Genomic DNA, 26,611 nt, shown 5'->3' on the forward strand with positions numbered 1-26,611 from the left:
AATTTGGTTATTAAAACATGGAATTAACTAAATGTAGTTTAAAAATTAACTTTCTGTTTTGTACTTCTAGTAAGAAATTGTATTCAGTGTTTTCAAATTTAAGAAAAGACTGGTAAAAATTTAAGATAACTAGTAAAATAGAAAAGGGCACTTGTTATCCAGAAAACTTAATATAAAATATTCACTGTCATTTAAATATCTTCTCAGTCTTTTTTCTTTATAAAAATGTGCATATAATATTAATAGAATTTCTGGTGCATTTGCTGTACCTTGCAGTCGATGATGAGGTGAAAAGTTACAAAGATCAGCATAGAAAGTAGGTATTCAGCAAAGGATCAAAACTATACACCAAGTGCAGTTAATTTACCAGAAAATGTTATTTTTCTAGTGGAAACATTTTAGAAAAATCAACTAAATTTACTAGAAAGGAAAGATCCAAGGGATTTTATAGTAGGTTTAATTTCTTTTTTATCAACTGGAATGAGGAGACATTTAAGATGTTAAGATAAAGTATTTTATCTTTTTTTTTTTTTTTTTTTTTGAGACGGAGTCTCGCTTTGTGGCCCAGGCTGGAGTGCAGTGGCCAGATCTCAGCTCACTGCAAGCTCCGCCTCCCGGGTTTACATCCTTCTCCTGCCTCAGCCTCCCGAGTAGCTGGGACTACAGGCGCCCGCCACCTCGCCTGGCTCGTTTTTTGTATTTTTTAAGTAGAGACGGGGTTTCACCGTGTTAGCCAGGATGGTCTGGATCTCCTGACCTCGTAATCCGCCCGTCTCGGTCTCCCAACGTGCTGGGATTACAGGCTTGAGCCATCGCGCCCGGCCTTTTTTTTTTTTTTTTTTTTTTTTTTTTTTTTTTTTTTTTTTTTTTTTTTGAGACGGAGTGTCGCTCTGTCGCCCAGGCTGGAGTGCAGTGGCGAGATCTCCACTCCCTGCAAGCACCGCCTCCCGGGTTCACGCCTTTCTTCTGCCTCAGCCTCCTGAGTAGCTGGGACTACAGGCACCCGCCACCACGCCCGGCTAACGTTTTCATATTTTTAGTAGAGACGGGGTTTCCCTGTGTTAGCCAGGATGGTCTCAATCTCCTGACATTGTGATCTGCCTGCCTTGGTCTCCCAAAGTGCTGGGATTACAGGTGTGAGCCACCGTGCCCGGCCCCATTTTTATTTTTTTAAGGCAACATAATCGAACATGGTATCAAAATTGAAACAACATAATTAATTTTGTTTCGTTTTTCTAACACTAACATTGGTTATTTCAGATTTACAGCCTTATAAATATGCAGGATACCCCATGCTTATTCGGACGATAACAATGGAAACTTCAGATGACCTCCTTTTCTCAAAAGAATCACCATTGTTGCCTGCAGCTACAGAACTAGCTTTCCATACTGTCAACTGTTCAGCCCTCAATGCTGAAGAGCTCAGAAGAGAGAATGGACTAGAGGTAATATGGAGTGACCTTTGTGCTTTTTAAGCCAGTTTACACACATTATATGTATGACTCTTGGCAGTGAAGAATTTAGCAAGTACAAATGCAGATTCTTTAATTTATTTCAGCAGATAACACAGTATTTTCTGTATTCTCATACCAAATTAAAGATAGAAATGGAGCTTTATTTCATAATGTGTGTTGGAAAGTATTGGGTTCAAAACTGATAATGGTAATATTGTTTACAAAGTAGCTTATTAGAAATGCTTAAAAAGAAATTTGTAGGAGTCCTTTGTTTACTATTTATTTAGCAAATGTTAAACATTTATGTCTCAAGTATTTAACATTAAAGGGTTATTTATATTTTATTACTGCTGGAAAAGGCTTTTCAGACTTGAAGTCAAAATGGAGAGTTAATAGCTGACTTCTTCCTCTGCAGGTGTTACAAGAGGCATTTAGTCGCTGTGTGGCTGTCTTGACTCGTTCTAGTAAACCAAGTGACATGTCAGTACAGGTGAGGCTAAAACCTGTGGTTCCAAGAAAATTGCACTAGATCAGTGGTTCAGATTTTAACATATATGAGAATCAGCTGGAGGGCTAATTAAACTGTGGGTTGCAGAGCTCCACCCCACCCCAAGTTTCTGATTTACTGGGTCTAGGGTTGTGGCATGAGAGTATGTTTTTATAACAAGTTTCCAAGTGTCATTGATGCTGCTGATCTGTGTATCAACTGCACTAAAGCACTTGTGATCTGTTGGCTTAAGTTTTCTTTCTAGAGAAGAGTTTATTGAACCTGTATGTTTCCATTAGCCAGCTTTATGCCATTCTTGTTTCACATATCTTCCATCCCTCCTTCTCCTATCCCTAGTATTTTAACTGGCTTAACATTTAAGGTTATAAGATAGGAAATTCATCAGGAGTTCATTAAGAGCTTTGTAGAGCGTGTCTTTTTATTTGGTCTTTTGCTTATGCCAGCAAAATTCAGAATATGAAACGAGTACTGGCTGTTGAGTTCCATCTTCTATTTTGAAGTCTGTTGTATAAATAGAATTGTGATATTCTGCTATGTTAATAAACTATGCAAAAATACCTTAATCCAGAGGCTAGCAAACTTAAAATAAAGGTCCAGGGAGTAAATATGAGTCTTTCAGGCTTCATACAGTCTATGTTACGTTTTCTTTTGTGACTTTTTTACAGCCCTTTAAAAATCTAAAAACCATTCTTAGCTCTTTGGTAGTACAAAGACCATGGTCAGTTTGGCCCATGGGTTGTAGTGGCTGTGGTTTGCCAACTACCCCAGCATTTATAGGAGGTCTTGATGAGAAAGACTAGTGATCTAGTAAAGACGTTCTATTTAGTTTTGGAGCATTGTATATACCATTAAGCATTATTCACAAATCTCTGCTGGTTTGATTTCTAATGTGTTAAATAAGGAATGCCTGTGTGACTCTACTGGTTTTTTTGCTCTGTTGTGTTGTCTGTAGGTGTGTGGACACATAAGTAAATGCTATAGTGTGGCTGCTCAGTTTGAAGAATGCCGAGAGAAGATCACGGAAATGCCTAGCATTATCAAGGATCTCTGTCGGGTACTATATTTTGGCAAGGTAGAGTTAATCTTTAATGCTTTCTAGATACAGAGACAGCAAAGTGTCTTTTTGTCAACTAGCCAGTTGGCTTTAGAGATCTGAGAACTTACTATTTCCTCCCAATCCAGACCTGAGGAAGGTTGACTGTGGGTAGATGTGATAGTTGACTGGGAGGGATAGAGAGATGTCTTAGATAACTGGGCAGAGTGAGAGTTGTCTTGAATAAAACAGAATTGAGATGCTGATCTCATACTAAAGTATCAATAAGTGAGGGAACTGATGAAAGTATCTCCTCTACTATGTCTACTTGATGTCCTTAGAAGTATTTGATTACAGAATAGAAACTCTGACATAAATGTTTACAACTGCACAAAAGTTATTGTTACATTTAAGATCACTAGCATGTAAGTTGCTACTGATGCCATGTCACTATTTTTAAGAATTAAAAATAGAAGAAATGAAACAGGAAACTATTCCCAAGTCTTCTGACACTAGCCTTAAAGGTTGTAATTCTGGTATCTCATTATGAGGTCACTTTTAATTTTAGGCTTTAAAGGATGTAGGATTCAGATTTAAATTGGAATTGAAAATACAAGAAGAGGTAAATATTTTACAGAATAACGTAGTTAGCTTGACATACGTGCATAACCGGTTCCTCTTAGGAGTTTTTTTTTTTTTTTTAAACTCTGTAACAACTAATTCTCTCATTCTTTTTCTCTCAGAGTATTCCCCGGGTGGCTTCTCTTGGGGTAGAATGTGTCAGTTCTTTTGCCGTGGATTTCTGGCTACAGACACACTTATTTCAGGCTGGAATTTTGTGGTATCTGCTTGGTTTTCTGTTTAATTATGACTATACACTAGAAGAGAGTGGCATTCAGAAAAGTGAAGAAACAAATCAGCAGGTAACTTTAACGTTGCTTTAATATTGAATTTGAACCCAAACTATAGGTTAGTGCTAAACTAATGCAAAGCAAAGTGGCAGCTATCCAGAGTCCCCAGAGATAAATTGTTTTTCAGGAAAATTAGGTTTATTGCTTTTGAAGACCCAAAATTTTTAGTCGTAATTGCTTATGCTGAAAGGATTCAAGGCAAGGGAATTTGCAGTGGCATATACTGGACATAATTTAATACTTTCTTAATTACTCAGAGTCAACTTTATGATTGCAAAATTATGGTTGTGTAACACAGGACAATATAATGTTACTATCAGACAATTGAGGCTAGCTCCCCTAAATACCTGAGTACTTGTCTGATTTTTATAGGTTTTTTTTTTTTTTTTGTCTCTTCTATGTGCTCTTCATTTATTGCTCATATTGTAAATGTGTGCTTCTAGCAGGCAGGGCTGCCTACCTATCCCCTCCTTCCCACATTACCACCAAATGTGCTTCTTCCTGTTGTCTGTTAGATATACTGCATTGGGTATAAGTTAGTCCTTCTTATAAGTAAAAACACAAGCCCCAACACATAAACTTTCTGGTATCAATGTTAGGTACTCTTGTACCCTTTTTGTTTGGTTGGCTTTTGACTCCTTAAATATATGTTCCATATAGTGTGATTCAGTAAAGTTATAGTATTACCTGTGTAAGATAACAGATCTACTTGAACAACTTAATTTTTTTGTAACAGGAGGTAGCCAACAGCCTTGCCAAACTGAGTGTCCATGCTCTGAGTCGCCTTGGAGGGTATTTGGCTGAAGAACAAGCAACTCCAGAAAATCCAACCATAAGGAAAAGCTTAGCTGGCATGCTGACACCCTATGTTGCTAGAAAACTTGCTGTGGCTAGTGTGACTGAGGTATGTGCTTTAATGAATAGTGCAAGATCCTTTAAGCAGTAAAGTAATACAATAATATTGATTTAGGAAACCTAAAAATTAAGAACGTTCACGTTTGTTCTCTCAAGCAAGAAACTCACTTTATAGTGGATTGATGCTAATGATGTCAGTTCTACAAGTCCAGTTTTTGCGAGGGCAAATTAACTTTGTTTCTCAGCTGTGGAGCCCATCATAATTCTTACCAACCTTGAGTCACAAAGGGACAGGACAAGAGAGTGAAGTTGGAATGGTGTTTCACAATGGCAGACTGCTGGGAGACAGGAGACCCAGAGTCTATTTCAAGCTATTTATTGTAAGCCATAGCTTATTCAGATGCAGGGCTAAAATCCTGTAAGTAAATACATATATACACGTGTACATGTATATGTATCTGTGTACATACATAGATGCATTACAAAAATCAGTATGACATGATAGATCTCCCAACCTCTTTAATTTCTTTTGCAAGGATTATTGAGAAATAATCTAAGAATATAGCATTAAAGAATTAGGTAAACTAGAAATCCGTTAAATAGGTTACTATTATCCTTTAATTGTAAACAGAGTACTGAAAGGCATTAAAAGATTTTAAATGAAGACACTAGATCCTATGTTTGGTATAACAAAATAAATGGATTGATAGATTTGTACCAATACGTTAACTGTAATTATTTCTGAGTGGCAGAATTGTAGGCACTTTTTCTTTTGTTTTCTCTAATGATAAACTGTTACTTTTGTAAGTGACAAAATCCTCAGGTTTCCAAAGTAATTTTACAACTTTTAAACAGCTTATTTGTTTTTAATCCAATGTGATTGAGTCCAGTTTTCAGTGCTTGCCATGCTTTTCAGTCCCCATGTGTGAAAGGCAGTGGCTCTAGATGCCACTGGTTTTTTGTTTTTTTTGTTTTTGTTTTTTAATCTTGTTTTTGTTTTTACTATTTTTCCTAAACACTAGACGACCAGGACCACTCTTGATGTTAGTTATTTTCCTGGACTTTTTACTCAACTATGTGATACATTTTGCTGACTGAAAGCATTCTCTCCAAAAATGACAACAAGTTCGGGATTAACTTCTATAGCCATCCCCACCAAAAAATTTTTATAGCATTTCAAAATTAAATGTTGGCATGAGCTCCATCTGGATTTAATAAAATGCTTAACAAGAAATTAGCCTTTTGAAAACAAGGCTTGCATGTCTGTATAAGATGGAGGTTATACTCCTCTGTTTTCCTATTAGCAATAGACCTCTGTAAAAATAAAAGCTTTTTATTCAGGCATTTAAGGAATTGTGAAATGTCTGTGTTTACATTTCAAATTGAGGAGAGCTTAACAATAAGAAAGCACACCAGTTGCCTAAGCAGCCATAATCTATGCCTGCAGAATGACTGCACAGCCTTCAGTATCAGGGTGTGGTCAAGAAAATCTAGCTTTCTCCCCATAAATTTTATTTTCCTTCATACAGGTATGCTTCTTAAAGACTTGGTTTTATTTTCAAATACATGTATATAAAGGTATTATGTTGTGATTCTTTTCAAGCTTATATTCACAATGTGTTTATTAAATACTTTAAAAATATTGAATTTCACTATGGCACAGCAGATTTTGAGAATGTTGAAGTCAGACTCAGTTTCAGATCCCAGTTTCACCAGTTACCAGTTGTAAGACCTGGGACAAATAATTTAATGATTTGCAGCCTTAGTTTTTCTCAGCCGTAAAGTGGGTCATATCAACAAACTTGTTAGAATTATTGAGATACTTATTATTGAGGTCCATTATACTATAGGCAACTATTTTAGTGTTTGGCATATGATAGACAATTTTAATAATTGATAATGTCGATAATTTTTTTTCACTAAATGTTATAAAACAGTAATATTGTCTCCTAGATTTTGAAGATGCTTAACAGCAACACAGAAAGTCCGTATTTGATATGGAACAATTCTACAAGAGCAGAATTACTTGAATTTCTTGAATCCCAACAAGAAAACATGATTAAAAAAGTATGTCATTGTTTTATAAATTTCTTGGGTAATTTATTCTGATGGAATCTCTGGAAATATAGCAGTGTTGATTAGAACAGAAAACTATTTCTCAGTTTAGTGTCAGTCAGTATGGCTTTCTGCTATCTAATATCTGCCCATTTAAGAAGAGTATTTTGTTGTATGTGGTAATACATCAGGATTTTTTATTATTGTTACCACTTATATACAGCTGTCTTCTATTTTAACCAGTTTTTTAACCCAGAAACCTTATTTTAGTTCACTCCAACCTCTTTTCCCTAGTAAGTGAAAGTTGCTTTCCAGTGTCAAAACTCAACATTTTTTTCTACCCTACCACCTTTAGTGGAGAAGCTATTACTAAGCCATGGGAAAAAAAAAAAAAAAAAGGTAGTAGGATGGGCAATAAGGAGAAGACCTGGATAATCCATACACTAGATGGTTGAATCTTGATGACTTTGAAGATAATTATGTGTGTGGCTTTGGAAATTAGAGTAGCTATTACTGTAATATCTCCATTATTTAGCGTTTTTGAGCTCATTCCATGTTAGTACTTAGAACTCTTTATGGATAAAATTTTTGAGAATTGCAGAGCTAGGGAGAACAGCTTTCACATTTCTGTACATTATCTTTGTTTTGTTTTTATTTTTGAGACAGAGTTTCCTTCTTGTTGGCCCAGGCTGGAGTGCGATGGTGCAATCTCGGCTTGTTGCAACCTCCGCCTCCCGGTTTCAAGCGATTCTCCTGCCCTGCTTCAGCCTCCCGAGTAGCGGGGATTACAGGCATGGGCCACCATGCCCAGCTAATTTTGTATTTTTAGTAGAGATGGCGTTTTTCCATGTTGGTCAGGCTGGTCTCAAACTCCTGACCTCAGGTGATCCACCCACCTGGCCTCCCAAAGGTCTGGGATTACAGGCATGAACCGCCATGCTCGGCCTTCTGTACATTATCTTTTACCGGAATAGACATAATAACATCTCTTTGTTTAGCATTTTATAATTTATTGTATACTTTTACATGTTATTTTAGTCCAACCTAAATTCATTTTGGTTTCATTCTTAATCTTCTTTAGGACTGTTTTTCTCCCATTCCTCTTTTGTTTTTCAGCACTTTTGTTCAGTGTATTACTTCTTTTTTCTTTCTTTTTTTTTTTTTTTTTTTGAGACACAGTCTCACTCTGTCACCAGGCTGGAATGCAGTGGCGTGATCTCTGCCCACTGCAACCTCCGCCTCCCGGGTTCAAGTGATTCTTCTGCCTCAGCCTCCCGGGTAGCTGGGACTACAGGCGTGCGCCACCATGCCCAGCTAATTTTTGTATTTTTAGTGGAGACAGGGTTTCACTATATTGGCCAGGATGTTCTCAATCTCTTGACCTCATGATCTGCCTGCCTCAGCCTCCCAAAGTGCTGGGATTACAGTCGTGAGTCATCGTGCCTGGCCCAGTGTATTACTTTTTAAAACCCAGTCCAAATATGCTCATTTCTCAACTCTGTTTTACTACATCTTACTAGGTCTGATGTCTGCTGAGTTGATTAAGAATAAAGTGTCATACTTGTTTTATAATCTCTTGCTCTAAGACTTTTGTTAGCTGACCTCTGATCCTTTGAAATTTTAAAATGAGTTAATAATAGTAATATTTGGAATAAAAAAAATGTAATTGTGTGCCTATTCCAAAGTCATTTTAAGTGCTCTGACATGTATCACACCACATTTTTTCTCTAGAAAATGCATAGATCTCTCAAGTTATTTATCTGTTAAGTTATTAAACTGAACATGGATAGATTTACATCTAACAGTCTATTTTCATCTTTTAAAAAGGGTGATTGTGACAAAACTTATGGATCAGAATTTGTCTACAGTGATCATGCCAAAGAACTTATTGTAGGGGAGATTTTTGTTAGGGTGTATAATGAAGTTCCTACTTTCCAACTGGAGGTAAGCTCTCTGCTTTTAATTTTATCTGATACCTTTGATCATCTGTTACTAAAAGTTACTAGTTTAGTCACACTGTATAGAAGCACACTTCATTTTATTGCACTTTCTTTACTATGTTGCTTTTCTCTTTAAAAAAAAAAAAGAAAAACAAATTGAAGGTTTGTGGCAACCCTGTGCCGAGCAAGCCTGTTGGCACCATGTGTTCACTTCCTGTCTCTGTGTCACATTTTAGTAATTCTCTCAATATTTCACACTTTTTCTTTATCATATCTGTTATGGTGATCTGTGATCAGTGATGTTGCTCTTGCTAATTGTTTACATAAGATAGTGAAGTTCATCAATAGTGAACTTCATCAGTAACTGTATATGTTCTGATTGTTCCACCAACCATCCGTTCCCCAGTCTCCCTCTCCTGTGGCCTCCCTATTCCGAGTCAACAATATTGAAATTAGGCCAGTTAATAACCCTACAAGAGTCACAGGTCTCTCACTTTAAATCAAAAGCTAGAAATGATTAAGCTTGATGAGGAAGGCTTGTCAGAAGGTGAAACAGGCCGAAAGCTATGCCTCTTGTGCCACACAGCCAAGTTGTGAATGCAAAGGAAAAGTTCTTGAAGGAAATTAGAAGTGCTACTCCAATGAATACATGAATGATAAGAAACTGAAACAGCCTTATTGCTGATATATGGAAAGTTTTAATGATTTGGATAGAAGATCAAACCAGCCACAACATTCACATAAGACAAAGGCTAATTGAGAGCAAGGTCCTAACTCTAATTCTGTGAAGGCTGAGGGAGAGGGTAAGGAAGCTGCAGAAGAAAAGTTTGAAGCTGGGGGGGTTGGTTCATGAGGTTTAAAGAAAAAAGCTATCTTCATAACATAAAAGTGCAAGGTGAAGCAGCAAGTGCTGATGGAGAAGCTGCAGCAAGTTACCCGGAAACTTAGCTAAGATAATTGAAGGTCACTACACTAAAGTTTCTAATGCCTTCTATTGGGAGAGCATGCCAGCTAGGATTTAGCTAGAGAGGAGCAATCAATGTCTGGCTTCAAAGCTTCGAAGGACAAGTTGACTGTCTTGGTAGAGGCTGATGCAGCTGCTGACTTTTATGTTGAAGCCAGTGTTCATTTACCCTTCTGAAGATCCTAGGAACTTTTAAGATTGATAAATCTGTTCTCACTTATAAGTGGAGGCTAAACAGTGGGTACTTATGGACATAAAAGTGGCTATAATAGACACTGGAGACTACTAGAGGGAAGAGGGGGGGGTGGTCAAGGTTGATACTGTAGTCAGTACCTGGGTGACAGTCATACCCCAAACTTCAGTATTCCAGGTGACAAGCTTATAAACCTACCCCTGAATCTAAAAGAAAAGTTGAAATTATTTAAAAAAAAAAATGCTAAATCTACTCTGCCTGTGCTCTATAAATGGAAAAACAAAGCCTGAATGACAACACATGTTTATGCATATTTTACCAAATATTATAAGCCCAGTGTGGAGACCTACTGCTCAGGAGAAAAGAGCTTTCAAAATACTACTGCTCACTGACAATGCACCTGGTCACCCAAGAACTCTGCTGGAGATGTACAAGGAGATTAATGTTTTCATGCCTGCTAATACAACATCCATTTTGCAGCCCATGGATCAAGGAGTAATTTCAAGTTTTACATCTTGTTATTTAAGACATATATTTCATACGGCTATAGCTACCATAGATAGTGATTCCTCTAATGGATGTGGGCAAAGTAAATTGAAAACCTTCTGGAAAGGATTCACCTTTCTAGATGCATAAGAACATTTGTAATTCATGGGAGGAGGTAAAAATATCAACATTAGCAGGAGTTTGGAAGAAATTGTTTCTGGCTCTCATGGATGACTTAGAGAAGCTCAAGATTCCAGTGGAGGAAGTCACTGCACATGGGCTGGAACTAGCAAGAGAACTAGAATTAGAAGTAGATCCTGAATATGTGACTCAGTTGCTGCAATCTCATGATAAAACTTGAAAAGATAAGGAGTTGCTTCTTATGAATAAGCAAAGAGTGGTTCTTGAGGTGAAAGCTTGTGAAGATGCTGTGAACATTGTTAAAATGACAAAAGATTTAGTATATTACATAAACTGAGTTGATAAAGCAGCAGCAGGGTTTGGGAAGATTGACTTCAATTTTGAAAGAAGTTCTCCTGTGGATAAAATGTTATCAAACAGATCACATATTACAAAGAACTCTTTCATGAGAGGAAGAATCAGTTGATAGAGCAGACTTCATTGTTTTACTTTGGGAAGCCACCCCAACCTTCAGCAACCACCACCCTGATTAGTCAGCAGCTATCAACATCAAGGTCACATTCCCACCAGCAAAAAGATTGACTTGCTGAAGGCTTGGATAATGGTTAGCATTTTTTAGTTAAGGTATGCATATAGTTTTTTTAGACATAATACTATCGTGCACTTAATAGTAGACCACAGTATAATATAAAAATAACTTTTATATGCACTGGGAAACCAGAAAATATGCTTTATTTCGGTGATCTGGAACTGAACCCACACTATCTCTGAGGTGTGCCTCTACACTGAAATAATACCTGAAATAATACCAAATGCTTGTGATGGGGTAACCACTGACAGCTTGTGAGCCTCTTTATCTTGATTGTTGAAGAACTGAATTTTGTGAAGTTTGTTCACAAGAAGTTGTTCCTTGCCCAGCTTTTTCTTATATTTTATGCCTACTGCTATCCCACTGGGCCATGGCCTTTAACTCAGTAGTCCTTCATGGACGTACAAGGCCAGTTACATGCTCTTTTCATCACAAGGGATTTCAGACCACCAGACCTGAGGCTTCCTCTGGCCAGTATTAGGAGAAAATATAGGTTGAAAATAAAGATTTTTTTCGAAGATGACTGGAGTCACATCAGGTCATCTTTTGTAATGATTCCTAATCACTTCCAGAAGCAACTGAGGAGCTTCTTCTGAGGGCTTGGGGATCATATAGGGAGTTTTTGCTCTCATTTTTTGTTTTTTCTATTTAAAGACAGGGGTCTCACTCTCTTGCCCAGGCTGGTATCAAACTCCTGGCCTCAAGCAGTCCTTCTGTCTCAGCCTCCCAAGTAGCTGGGATTACAGGTGCAAGCCACTGCACCTGACTTGTAGGAGGTGGCAAAGAGGATTTGGTGGTTGATTTGTTTGTAAGAAGGAAAGAAGTGAGGCTTTGTTTTAGAGTTTGCTCTTAGAAGAAAAATTTACTAAGCCATAATATATATCACTTATCACAGAGTAATATATATTTAAATAGCTATTAAGCAGAATGAGTTAAGTGACTTGTGAAGTCCCTTTGAAAATTGTTCTTTGAATCTATGTTCTAAATTTTATGTAACTTTTAACTATAAAAATATAACCAAATTTTAGAAGTTCTATATCATACTGTTACTTCGATTGATAAAGGGAGGAGGTATTCTAATCTCAGAATTGTTACACTAAGATACTAATGGGAGTATATCAGATCTCTGGAAGTTGAGAAATACCGTATGTTTCCTGCCCTCTACATGTCCCCCATAATGCATAGGTGTATTCGTATGTATGTATAATTTTATCATGTTTATTCACTTTCATAGCTTAAAGTTCTTTCTTTTGCTATGGAGTTATTTCTTAGGGCACCCATGTTTTTTAAATACTTGTCTGCTTTGATTAGGTTCCAAAAGCATTTGCTGCAAGTCTCTTGGATTATATAGGCTCCCAGGCCCAGTACCTGCACACATTCATGGCCATCACACATGCTGCAAAAGTGGAGTCAGAACAACATGGAGATCGCTTACCGAGAGTAGAAATGGCTTTGGAGGCTCTGAGAAATGTCATAAAATATAATCCAGGTATGTGACTAAACCTTTGATCAGTATAATACAGGAGCCCTAAAAATTCCAATAATCAATTTGATCAGGGAAACTCAGGGAAAATTATGCTTGGTTATAATGTATTAATATAACATTACAGGGAATTGACCCTGTAATATTTTTACAATAAAAGTTAAGCTGGGGGGAGAGGTCAAGGCACCATGTTTAGAAAAATTCATGTCTTTATGAGAACATGTATCTAAATGAGTTGAAAAGGCAGAATAGTTTGATAGCATAAAATTTCACATTAATGTCATAAGTTAACATATCAAGTATAAGTGCTTGAATTAGAGTTATTTAATAAAAAGTCATCTAATTTTTGCCTCCTTTCTGGTCTCTAACCAGTGCCATGTGCATATGGGCACTGATATTTTTGAAAAATTGCCTGAAGTTTTTGGTGTATAAAAATTGAAATAAAGATGTGAGAGTTCCTACTCTTAATCATCTTTAAGAGGACATTTCCAAAAATATTACTCTAGCCTGACTCCAGGGAGATGGGTGAGTGAAAGTCTAACAGCTTCTTTCAACTCTAACTTTGATAATAAATATAGAATATAAACCTAAAATAATACAAATTCAATTTAAGTTACTTGATCTTTTAAAATAACATTAAACATTACCTTTCAGGTACATTTTTACTCTTCTTGGTATGTATTAAAGTACTATTAAAATTCTGACTTTTGGATTATTGCCAAAAAGTTATTTAAATAACAGTAATTAAATATTGGGAAAATTACGCATTTACAAGATGTACATTGGGATGTTATTAAAGACAGTGTTATAAAATCTGAAGAAAACTTTGTCTTTTTTTTTGGAGTTGTCAAAGTGTCGAATATTGCTAGTGGTGTGTTAGGAACAAAGAAATTGTAGCAGAGCAGACTGTTGATTTGGAATTTGTAAAAAGTTGAAGAAAGGCCTGTGCAGAAATCCTTCTGATAATATCTATCACATTTATTAGAATTAACTCTCTCTTGTAATTTAGAAGTATGGTTTGTGTGTCATTGATGTATTTGACAGTTATTCCCTATTAAGAAGTGGTTTGAAAATGAATTTAAAAGCAACATATTTATAGAATATTCTCAGACTCTTTAATTTGAAGGAGGCTTACTGAGAAAAGATAAAAAATTACACTGTTTTACTGCCACATAGAAAAGGAAGAATATGCTGAACAAAACCTGTTTCATGCTTTTGTTTTATTAACAACAAAATTGGGAGTAAATACATGGGATTAGGATTTGAGGTAGGTAGGAATGGAAATACCATTTCATTTTATGTATTTTCACAGGGAGTGCTTTGTATATTCATACCAGTTTGTATTATAGTTAAGTGGCAGAGTTCTAACCTAGTCTTATTTAAAAGCCAGATCATGTCAGAGTCTCCCAAAGTATAACTAGGTTGAGAGGGGTAACCCTAAGGTCTAGAGGTAAAGAATAAAATTACTACCTTACACTTTAGATTTTTGAGCTATATTTGGATTGTTTATTTGATAAAGGTCTTAGCCTGAGGGTTAGGGGTGGAGATAGGAATGCAAACAAAGTAAACCTAAAAAGCTCTAGTACCTTACGTTTTGCCTTTTCAGACTTATGGGTGCTTAGAGGTCAACCACTTACTTCATGTCACAGATGTTTAGAAAGGGTTATCAGAGACTTAAAATTGACAGTAAACAAGTTTATATCGGTTTTCTGAAGCTAAATAATTTCAAACATCTCATGGAAATAAAAAACCATTTTATTCTTATTCTCTAGGTTCTGAGAGTGAATGCATTGGGCACTTTAAGTTGATATTTTCTCTTCTCCGAGTTCATGGAGCTGGTCAAGTGCAGCAGTTGGCTTTAGAGGTAAAAATGTTTTGTTACTAAAGCATGTTACTTTTCCTACCATTTACCATGTGTGATTTGAGTCTTGATCAGTCATTGAAGTTGAAGTGTGCTTTTTTGTTTCATCATTTTGCCTATTTAAGCCACATCAATATTTTTTGAAACTTGAATTAACATGTCAATTTGAAGAGTGAATATTGCACAATTGCACAGTGTCGTTCAAAGTGGTTCTCTTTCTGTTATGCGTTAGGGCTTGGGATAGTGTTGTACAGTGTCAGGTATGGGTTAAGGAATGGGCTTTACTGGGGAAGCTTAGAAGCCACACATCAGCAAGAAGATGATGCAGGGTTTCCCTGATTGCTGTGTTCCCATGGAGAGACATATTGAGGCCATATCTGTTGGCTGCATACTGTGGGTTTGCATTCCAGAGGAGTGATCCTTGTTCCTCCCCCTCAGCTGATCTCCCTTCTTACAAATCTAGTACAAAAGCTACCTTTTCTATGAGGGTTACAGACAGACACCTGGGTGTGCTGCTGTTATAGGAGTGGCCTAAAAAAGCCAACTGCCAGAACCCATGGGTCTTAAGAGTCCAAGAGAAGTTGGAGTCCTCTTGTTCAGGATATTGAAGCCACTAGTCTCATAGGATGCTGTTTAAATGTAGCCTTTTCTTCTGAGAGAGAAGCAAGAAGTCCCTAGTCACAAGTAGTTCTTTGCCCAGGCAACCCAGACTTCCCAGGATTATTTCTGAGATCTTTATCTTTGTAACACACACAGTTGATTGCACAGAACACCAAATGTAACCCTGCAGTAACAGGTATATAGATGGTTTATGAATAATTTGTGTAACATGTTCTTAGATACCATTTTGGCTTAAAACAGATTTTTAATAGAATAAAAAACTTTAAATTGGTCAACAAGCTTAACAAGCAAGTTATTTCAATTGAAAAACATGTTTTCCTACTTAATTCCTTCAAGCATCTTATAAGTTTTTAAATGAACGTTATTAAATCTAGGATATGTTGCACTGAGACACTGACCAATGATGTTTAGATGTATACTCTAAAAGAATTGAGTGGTCATCCTTTCCGAAAGAAAAACATACCTGACATACCTGTTTCTTTATAATAGAAAGATAACCCCAATCTGTTGTGCTGGGTGCTGAAGACATTTACTTTTTTCCTCTAAAAGTAAAAAAGTCCCAGTAGTGAGAATCATTATTTTCCTAATCACCAGCCACCACCCAAACTCTGTAATTGGAAAACACTATAGTATGTACCTTAGTTCTGGAGCACGTATGGGTATAGGATTGAAGGCTTCTTAGAAACCTCAACGTATTATTTCCAAAGAGATTAAAGTAATAAAGGCAATCTTTTAAAATCAAACGCTTATCTAAAAGTTAAATGTTTCGTCCCCCAAGCATTTGTCTCACTTCTACAGTCTATATGACTTAATTTGATTTAGGTTCAAAATTATTTCTGAAACTTTTACTATCCTGTTGATTAATTTGCAGGTTGTGAATATAGTGACATCTAACCAAGACTGTGTCAACAATATTGCTGAATCAATGGTTTTGTCCAGTTTATTGGCTCTTCTACATTCGTTGCCATCAAGTATGTATGCAGGTGGAATTTTGGAAACCACAGCAGGATCAGCCCGTGGAAGGGAGTTGTTGCATAATTGATACAAAACCTCAAACAAATGTCATCTGTGTTTAGTTTTAAAGTGTTCTTTACACTAGATTTGTCTTCCTAATTATGTTTTACATAGGTTACTGTCTTGCATTTCCCATGTCAAAAGTTGACAGTTGGGGGTGAGAGAGGTCCAAAACCAACAGAAAATAACCTGGGATTTTCAGTTTGTTGAGATCCATACATGGGTAATTGAGAATTAACTAATATTTCATGGCTTACTAAATATAAGTAATCTTGGATGATAGAAAACATGCTTAAGATACTGATGGCCTTGTATTCAGCTTAGTGTTCAAATCTGTGTACTTTGTCTTTTGCTGATTTGATATTAATAAGATAAAATACCAAGGTGGTTTAAAAAATATCCCAACCTTATTTCCTGAATACAGCCTGCCCTAATCTATACAATTACCTAGTCTAATGGTTTGTAATTATGCTAAAACCAACCTGAGATTGCTTTTCAAAGGCAGGAATATTGAGTTTGTAGGCAATTACATGTAACTCCAAACTCACCAATAACCAGAATACATTGCTTAGTTGACTTTGCCAATCCCTTGGAAGTCATGTTAATCTTGAATTCATGTCTGTCCACCTCCTTAAGAGAAGGAACCATGTCATTCATCTTATATACCAGTGGCTTGCTTATTTTTGGTGTTATGTTTGGTAAATTGAGTTGAATTTCCATGGAATTTTTTTTCTCTTCAATACATGATATGCTTGAAACAGGTCTTTAAAATGGCAGCTTTGTAAAGTCATTTCCAGATTGTTTTTATCATATCTGCAACCTTAGTTTGTTTTTCTTTTTTCTTGGTTTTCAGTAGCTTTGTGAGACTTCAAACAATGAAAACTAAACGGGTTGGTGAAGTAAAGGATGTTATGGAACTCATAATTTTTATTACTTATATAGTCCAGTCAATATTTTAATCTTACAGGGAAAATAGCTGGCATCCAGATATTTTAGCCTACTCTCTATCATTCAGATTTCAGACTAAATTATCTTACTCTGTTTGCTAAGGTACATTGTTACTGTTCTTGTTGTTTTCATGTCAGCCTAATACTTTGCAGCCTCTGCCTTATTTGCCAACACTTTATTCGTTTGGCTGCCTGTCATTCCCATTTGACTCTAGAAGAGTTAAGTCCAGTAAGCTATACTTGCATATTATATGGTAGTGACTGGGTGAGAGGCACACAGGCTTTGTCCAGAAGGATGCAATTATGTCTTAGAATGGAACCCGGTCTTACAACTGCTGCTTCCTACTTTTTCCCTCAAGACAGTAGCACCAGGTAAAAATCTTAGATGCCTGATTAGAGTGTCCTCTGGGTGTCAGGAAATTAGAAGATTTTTGGATGTGCAGTGAACAGTGAGGTAGGAAGACAGGGTTTTATAATGGTTATGAGTATGGACTTTGGAGTCAGTCAGACCTGCATACAAAACTCAGCTATACCACTTACTAGCTGTGAGACCTTGGGCAGGTTAAACTGGACCTCAGCTTCCTCACTGATAACATGGCCATGAAAATACCTGTCTCACTGGTTATTATGAAGATTAAATATGACATCCTGTGTAGAACATCTAGTTAAGTGCCTGGCACAGAGCTGGTGCCAAGTAAATAGAAGCTAACCTGATGATGCATTCCTTGAAATGTCTTTTACTCTGCAGGTCGTCAGCTTGTTCTGGAAACTCTTTATGCTTTGACATCAAGTACAAAAATAATCAAAGAAGCAATGGCAAAGGGTAATGTATAGAGTGCTTTCTTAGCTAGTCATGTACAGTATAATGAAACTTATTTTGAGCTGCATTTTACAGCCTGATAAACTAGAAGAATGCTTTAGAATGTTTAGTTTTTAAAAACTACATTGAGTTGAAATATGGTTGAAAATGAATTCTGATTAGAAAAGTCAAATTCTTTATAAGCATTAATTCTCTTTTTCCTTCATAGGTGCTTTGATCTATTTACTGGATATGTTCTGCAATTCAACACATCCACAGGTTCGAGCCCAGACAGCAGAACTTTTTGCCAAAATGACAGCAGATAAACTAATAGGTCCAAAGGTAGGTACAAAATAAGTTCTTGAAAGGAAATTAATTATTAAAGCTTTGTTACTTTGATACTGATTTCAAGAAGTTTAGTAAAATCTGAGATGGTGAGGATAAGGAAATGATGTGATGTGAAAGTTGGGAAATTGACATTCCAGAAATTGTTCTTACATATTACTGTTTGAGAAAACTAGAGTCAGGGCAGTCTGTACTGGAATTGAAAAGTCTTAAGAGAATGTTTGGATTATGATGATAAACTGTTCATCTCCCTCAAAGAGAGAACAAAAAGTATATCAAGACTATGACAGAAAATAGGTTAGACTTTCACACTTCAAGGATTGGCCTGTGGAAATAACTAGTGAAGGAGATGGTGGTTTGTGTCTTTTACATTCCACACCTGAATTATTAAGGACATGCCACCCTCAGCAGTGAATTCATATAGGGACATGAGTGTAACAGCACCTCTGGCTTCCAACTCTTCAGGGAGATCTTCTATCCCAAATCTGGAGATAACCAGATGATGTCTGGATCCATGGTCCAGTTTGAAGAGCAGGAACCTGTTAAAACAATAGTTCTGAATAGAATTTCATTCAGGTGCAAGTGGTATCCATGTCCCTTTATTTTGTTACCAAGTCAGTTTCACAAGTAGTACTCACTGAAGAATCCTCTGTGCCTGACCACAAAGCAGCACCTTAGAGTCATAGGGGAACCATGAAATAAAGGCTCAGGAGTCCTACTTTCAGAGTCTGATTCAGTAGATCTAGGGTGGGGCCCAGGAGTCCCCATTCTTAACATGCTTCCAAAGTGATTCTTTTGAAGTCTATTAGGACTGATATTTAGGGATCATTATTCAAGCAAGTGCACAAAGGCACTTTGGGTAAGGGGGAGGCTAAGGTCCCCTACCTCTATCTAAAGTCAGGGTGGCTTTCCTTGTACACATTGTGCCTCCATGTAAAGTTCAGTTTGAAAAAAAAAAAAAAGGCCAAGGCTAATTAAACACTTTTTACATTAATAAAACAAATTGGATTCAGTTGTTGTTTTCTTGCTTGATCTCTCAGTCTAGGTATTGAGAATCTATCATAGGACCTGAAACAGTTTTACTTCAGTAATAAGTTCACAGTCTTCAGCAGAGTTGATGAGACAAGGGAGATTACATTTGGAAGCCTACAGGAGGGTCTATAAAATAGTTAATATTTAATATTGAATTTTCTTAAAGCTAGAGCTATGTAGCACATAACTGCAATATCTAATATTAGTTATTTTTTCAATAGTGTTTTAGATGTTTAAATATGTACTGGAATCGACTGAGCCCTTTGGTTATATTTCTGACCTTTGAAATATGTGCGGAACAAATTTTGTCAAGCTGTTTTTACACTTAAACTTTCTGTATAGAAAAAACACAAGTATCAACGCCTTAATTGCAAGAGATTCTATTCTAGAACTGTGGTCAGTAAATTTTTTTGTTTTTCAGACAGTCTGGCTCTGTCACCCAGGCTGCAAGTGCAGTGGTGCAATCTCAGCCCACTGCAACCTGTCTCCCAGACTCAAGCCATCCTCCCATCTCAGCCTCCCAAGTAGCTGGCACTACAGGCATGTACCACTACACCTGGCTAATTTTTGTATTTTTTGTAGAGGTGGAAAGGTTTGGCCATGTTGCCCAGGCTGATCTCAAACTCCTGAGCTCAAGTGATCCACCCGCCTTGGCCTCCAAAAGTGCTAGAATTTGCAGGGTGAGCCACTGTGTCTGGCCAAAAATTTTTTTTCTTTTTTGGTAACAGTTTTCTTGAGCTATTAATATCATTGACATACCATATAGTTCACACATACCTAGTGTACAACTCAGTGATTTTTAGTATATTCACAGATTGAGCACCCATAATCAATTTTAGGTTTGATTTTCATCAACCCAAAAAGAAACCCTATTTCTATTAGTAGTCACTCCCCATTCTCCCTTTCCCCTAGCACCTGACAACCACTAATCTACTTCCTTCTGTATAGATTTGCCAAATGCTAGGCATTTTATATAAATGGAATCATGCTATAGTCTTTTGTGACTGACTTCTGTCACTTAATGTTTTCATCTGTGTTGTAGCAAGTATTAGTAAATTTATTTTTATTGCCATATAGTATTCCATGTTTTGGTATCCATTTATCTCAATGGACACATGGATTGTTTCTTCTTTTTGGCTCTGCTAAATTACAATACTGTGAACATCTGTGTACAGGTTTTTGTGTGGACATGTGCTTTTATTAGGAGTGGAATTTCTGAGTCATGGGATAATATTATATTAAACCTTTTGAGGAATTGTCAGATTGTTTTCCAAAGTGGCAATACCATTTTACATTCCCCTAGCAATGCATTTATCATCTTCTTCTCTAACACTTGTTATATCTTTTATGACAACCATCCTAGTAGGTATGATGTGTTACATCATGGTTTCGATCTGCATTTCCCTGGTGGCTAATGTTTTCATGTGCTTATTGGCCATTTGTACAACTTTTTAAGAGAAATGTTTATTTACATCCTTCACTAATTTTTAAATTTAGATTATTTATCTTTTTATTATTTTGTAATTGTTCTTTATATGTTTTAGATACTAGTCCCTTATTATAGATACGATTTTCAAATATTTTTTCACATTTTCCTGATTGTTTCTCCACTTTCTTGGAGCACGAAAATTTTTAATTTTGAGGAGGTCCAGTTCCTTTTTAGTTAGGCTTGTTCTTTTGATGTCGTATCTAAGAAACCATTGCCTAATCCAAGGTTACAAAGATTTGTGGCTATGTTTTCTCTTCAGTGTTATAGTATTAGCTCTTAGGTTTGTGTTTTTGATCCATTTGAGTTAATTTTTATCCATGGTGTGAGGTAGGGGTAGGCCAGTAAACTTTTTCTATAAAGGGTGTGTTAGTCCATTTTCATGCTGCTGATAAACACATACCCGACACTGGGCAATTTACAGAAGAAAGGTTTATTGGACTTAACATCTGCACGTGGCTGGGAAGCCCTCACAATCATGGCAGAAGGTGAAAGACACGTCTCACATGGCAGCAGACAAGAGAGGAGCGACTGTGTAGGGAAACCTCCCTTTTTAAAACCCTCAGATCCCTTGAGACTTACTATCATGAGAACAAAACAGCACGAGAAAGACCTGCCCCTGTGATTCAGTTACCTCCCACCGAGTCCCTCCCACAACATGTGGAAATTCAAGATGACATTTGGGTGGTGACACAGCCAAACCATATCAGGGGACCATATAGTCAATATTCTATCCTTTGTGGGGTATGTGATCTCTGTTACAAAAATTGAGCTCTTCTTTTGTGACAGGAAAATAGCCATGGACAGTAAATGAACAAATGGATGTGGCTGTGTTCCAACAAAACTTTATATACAAAAATAGATGGCAGGCCAGATGTAACCCCTTGTTTGCCAACCCCTGTTGTAGAATAGCTGAGTAACCTGAACATAACTGAAGGTTTATGGTCACAGTATTTGCCTTATGTAAGTTTTTTGCTCAAATGTTTAATAGTATACACGCCAGTGAGTAATAAACTTACGTAGTTCTTAGCATTTGAAATGCTTTAAACATCCTGGTAAACTGAGGTTTAATACTGCTTTTTACTGATGATAGACTTGAGTCGTGCATTAAATTGAATTAAATTAAAATAAAGCATTCTCAGAAATATGATAGGAAGAGACTTTTGATTTTGTACAGCTGGCCAAATAATTTGCCTTTTTAAAAAGTATCAGATGACAGTAGGTTAGATTAAGTAAACTTAGAAATGAAAGGACTCATGTTAAGACAGTTATCCTAAGTACAATTAAAGTTTGCTTTCGTATCAACTTGTTAAGACTCATAAATATAGCTCTTATATAAGACATTTTAAATTCACCCAACTGGTCAATAGATGATTTCTATAGCAGTCACTAACAAATACAGCTTATTACGAGCATATAGTTCACTTCTAAAAAGGTTATTACTTCAAATTTAGTTTGCTTGCCATAAAAATTTAAATTTTTGTTTCAAGCTATAAAGTATTTTAAAACAGGTTAGTTATTAGGAATTTTTTTAAATACTAGTATATAATGAAATCTGTTAAGACATATCAGATATTTCTGCCCTAAAATTTATGTAGAATGGTTTCAACAGTGATTCTTATTAGACAGCTAAGTATGTTTCAGAAGAGGATTTTGTTAAAAACCTTAAACACAACAGTCGGGCACAGTGATTCATGCCTCTAATCCAAGCTATTCAGGAGGCTGAGGCAGGAGGATTACTTAAGGCCAGGAGTTCAAGACCAACCTGGGTGAGGTAGAGAGACCCTATCTCTTAAAAAAAAAAAAAAAAAAAAAAGTTAGAAATTAGCCAAGCATGGTAGTGCACCTGTAATCTTAGCTACTCAGGAGGCTAAGGAGGAAGGATTACTTAAGCCCAGGAGTTTGAGGCTGCAGTGAGCTATGATCAAGCCACTGCATACCAGCCTGGTGACAGAGTAAGATCCTGTCTTAAAAAAAAAAAGATAAAAAACAACAATAAGCAGTTGTATTAAAGGTGAAGTAATTGGCCTGGTATAGCAAGATGGCAGCATAATGTTCTGAGCAGAACTCTTGCTTTATGAGTCACAGATCACTGACTTAATGACTCTGGGTAACTTGTCTGTCTTTAGCTCCACAGTGAAAAAATTTAAATAAATGGCCTTTAAATCCTGCTCTTTTAGGTGCTTCTTTGGCATGTATTTCTCTGGTCTTTGTGAGAATGAGCTACTAGGGGCAGATATACCACAGTGAGCAGGTCAAGCATTGTTCTTACACTCAAGGAGCTGATGACCAAGAAGGACATACTTAATTACTTTCTCTACCTTCTCTTGTCCTCTGTAGAGTTTAATTATATTGCAGCACAATACTCTCATCATAGGGAATATAGGAAGAAATAAGCCTGTGAAACCTCTTGTTGAGTTCACCTTGGTGGTTTTATTTAATATATAACAAATGCCCTTCCATGGGAACCCCAGGAGAAATTGCTTTTTTCTTCCAGAAATAGTTGGGTGTCTCTGAAGCAACTGACATGATTTTATTTTGTGGGTGTTCTGTTATGTAACTGAAATTTAGCTCATTGGCTGCTAGGAAATTCAGAGCTAAATTTGTAGTATATCTCCAGCAGTTATGGAGCTTTTTATGTTTCTTTTGTGTACTGACTTCATATTAGTCTTCATTTATTCAAGTATTTAAGCATATGTTATGTGTCAAGGGCTGAGAATACAAACAATGAGTAAGAAAGATTGGGCCTAGAGGGTTTCCATAAGATAAGATGTGAGCCTCTGACCCAGAGAAGAGATAAATGTGATGATCTGAAGGAAAAACACTTTCCCAACCCTCATTTTTCCCTTTGCCCCATGCCTCGCACTAAGTTTCATTTTGTCTGTATGTATATGCTAGATGTATTTTTTAAAAGCTGCATTTTAAATCTTTTCTTGGAAAAACACACAGTATAACATAAAACATGCAACAAAATAAATGCACTAGAAAATACTTGTAAGACAGAGGTAGAATGAGAAAAAATAGTTTGTGCGGGCAGGGGCTATAACGGAGAGTTGGAAGGGACAGGCCTGGCTAAGGGCGTTCTGCATAGGTAAGGCAAGACCTATGAGGTGTGCTCTGGGAACTTTACCATACTAGTGATACTGAGGCAGGGGGTAAAAATGAAACTTTTTTTTTTGGTCACCATGGCAGAACAGAGAAAATGAAACTTGATAGGTAAGTAGGATCAGGTCATACTGAGTCTTATTTAAAGGTACCTTTGCATAAACCGAGGATTATCTTTTTCACTTCAAAACTTTTAGGTAATGGTTATGGCCCACATAAGTCATAACACAAATTATATTGATATTCTATCTTATTAGCAAAATACAAACAAAATACTGAGATGTTTCCAATAGGTGTCTTTTTCATTCTCAAACCTCCTCCTATAGGTTCGAATCATGTTAATGAAATTTCTACCAAGTGTTTTCATGGATGCTATGAGAGACAATCCTGAAGCTGCTGTACATATTTTTGAAGGAACTCATGAAAATCCTGAGTTAATTTGGAATGATAATTCCAGAGATAAAGTGTCCACAACAGTTAGGGAAATGATGCTAGAGTAAGTAAAAACAAAGGTAATAATTTATAGCCTTTAAATAAAATCACTGGGAAGGGCAAACATTTCTTACTGTGCCTATCACCTCTAAAACTTATGCTAAAGATTAATGAAAATGTATTTTGTGACTGAAGTTTGGTATTCATCCCCTTTTTTCCCCAAGGCACTTTAAAAATCAGCAGGACAACCCTGAGGCAAACTGGAAGGTAAAACATGCTTTTATTTTACATCTTATTTTCTGTTGATTTAGTTATTTTAACTTTCTACTGAGTCAGTTTAATGCCAACCTATAACTACTTTGTCATTAAGACTCTTGGGTATTCCCCTGGAAAATAAGGCTTCAAACATAAAAATTGGAATACTTACTTTTGAAGTTAGTAAGAAGAGCACCCTTTCTGAACTTTATTAAGAAAAAATTCATAATTTGATTACATTAATGGCTATTTGTGGACTGATTAACATTATAAACAATTCTTCAATATGGTGTGCATTTCTAGCTTCAAGATTATTAAGTGCCTTGACTGTGGTTCTTTCTCTATTTAAAGTTACCTGAAGATTTTGCCGTGGTGTTTGGAGAAGCAGAGGGTGAACTTGCTGTTGGAGGAGTCTTCTTGAGGATCTTTATTGCACAACCAGCCTGGGTTCTAAGAAAGCCTAGAGAATTTCTTATTGCACTATTAGAAAAATTAACTGAGCTCCTAGAGAAGAACAATCCTCATGTAAGCTTCAGTCATCAGCAAAACATTTCAAAGACTTTGCTAACTAGACTGGTGTTTCTCTTACAACCTTATTCACAAAGACCGTGAATTAGGAACTGGCCAGCTCTTTCAGTGTAGCAGCCACATTTAAATTCACATATTCCCCTCGATAATTTTTTGCCATGTTCAAAAGTGAAGCTCTTTAGTATGTTTATGAACTAAAGTTAAAGATATCTATATTGGGAGGATGCTATTTCTAAAAATTACAGAAGCCCTAAAAGAAGGTTTTTACTGTCCATCTCTAATGATATGTAATTTTAAGGAGAAACCTAAGTGTTCAGTGTTCCTCTGAGAGTGTGTTCTGCTTGGGCATGTGCTACACTCTACTTTATGTATATGGCAGGGATAATAACCCTAGTCAAAGAAATTGACAGAAGAGTAGTAACTATGTGGTTGAATCCTGTATCTGTGGCTGAGGCTACCTGGGAAGCAGGAGTGAGTGAAAAGGTAGCTTTGTTCTTGGTTTGGCAAGCCAAATACCCTGATAGTATATAAGATTTTGTTTTTCAAAGTCTTTTTTGTTTTCAGAAGTTTTAAGATTTTGTTGAGATGGAAGACAATTAACCTACATGATTGTTGTTGAATTAAACAGCCTGGCTACAGAATAAGGTGATTAAGAGCCTGAGTTGTGTTATTAGATGGTCCCAGCCGTACCACTGACCAGCTCTGTGACCTTGGGCAATACCTCCTGACTCTGCCTCAGTTGCTGCGTTTATAGAATAATCATAGCACCTGTCTCTGAGGCTCTAATGAGTTAATATATATAGAATACTTAACATAATGTCTGGCACATTTCAAGTGCTTAGAAATTATTAGTTATTATCATTAGCTTAGTAAAACGTATTTTAGAAACATCATTAGCTTGCCAAGTATTTACCAGTGCTACTTTCCGTAGTCATATTCCTCTAACAGGATTTTTACTACATACATAGTTTGCTTGGGAAATGCAGTTCTCAGAAGCTAAAACTTAGGAAAGCACATAGCAGTTTCCTCCTATGTCACCTTTCTTTTTGGACACATTCCAATTTTAATGTTAATTTAAGATGCATTTTATTATGGTTCTGGATGTGTGCATCTAGTGATATAAGCTGAAGGTCTTTCCAATCCGTTATCCACAATAGAAAGTGCTTTGTGGGAGCCAGACATGTTAAATGGTAGGATTTTTAATGAAACTGGGAAAAACATTTCACTAGTTCTGCATTCTTCTGGATTATTGTTCTGACACTAACATACCTGCAACATGGTCTAAAAATTTCTAGTAATATCATTTGGGACATGATCTCTTAAACCTGCAGCAGAAATTAGGTATATCTAACCTAGTGAAATCTTTTTTTTTTTTTTTTTTTTTTTGAGGCGAAGTCTCGCTCTGTCGCCCGGACTGGAGTGCAGTGGCCAGATCTCAGCTCACTGCAAGCTCCGCCTCCCGGGTTTACGCCATTCTCCTGCCTCAGCCTCCCGAGTAGCTGGGACTACAGGCGCCCGCCACCTCGCCCAGCTAGTTTTTGTATTTTTAGTAGAGACGGGGTTTCACCGTGTTA

At 36.6% G+C, this 26,611-nt stretch overlaps 1 protein-coding gene across 1 annotated transcript in view; it reads left to right on the top strand.

Annotated features, from left to right (window-relative positions):
• The window catches only part of DNAJC13 (DnaJ heat shock protein family (Hsp40) member C13), a 120,121-nt gene that overhangs the window by 79,825 nt on the left and 13,685 nt on the right, over positions 1-26,611 (top strand). The window contains exons 37-51 of the mRNA XM_010380216.2: positions 1,261-1,445; positions 1,870-1,944; positions 2,915-3,034; positions 3,739-3,918; positions 4,643-4,810; positions 6,715-6,828; positions 8,644-8,760; positions 12,441-12,618; positions 14,385-14,476; positions 15,966-16,065; positions 17,804-17,878; positions 18,084-18,196; positions 24,149-24,318; positions 24,479-24,521; positions 24,861-25,034. Coding sequence (XP_010378518.1) covers positions 1,261-1,445; positions 1,870-1,944; positions 2,915-3,034; positions 3,739-3,918; positions 4,643-4,810; positions 6,715-6,828; positions 8,644-8,760; positions 12,441-12,618; positions 14,385-14,476; positions 15,966-16,065; positions 17,804-17,878; positions 18,084-18,196; positions 24,149-24,318; positions 24,479-24,521; positions 24,861-25,034 — 1,904 coding nt within the window. The remainder of the gene's footprint in view (positions 1-1,260; positions 1,446-1,869; positions 1,945-2,914; positions 3,035-3,738; positions 3,919-4,642; positions 4,811-6,714; positions 6,829-8,643; positions 8,761-12,440; positions 12,619-14,384; positions 14,477-15,965; positions 16,066-17,803; positions 17,879-18,083; positions 18,197-24,148; positions 24,319-24,478; positions 24,522-24,860; positions 25,035-26,611) is intronic.

The sequence above is a fragment of the Rhinopithecus roxellana genome, chromosome 1 (genome assembly GCF_007565055.1).
Source record: "Rhinopithecus roxellana isolate Shanxi Qingling chromosome 1, ASM756505v1, whole genome shotgun sequence".
Lineage (NCBI taxonomy): Eukaryota > Metazoa > Chordata > Mammalia > Primates > Cercopithecidae > Rhinopithecus > Rhinopithecus roxellana.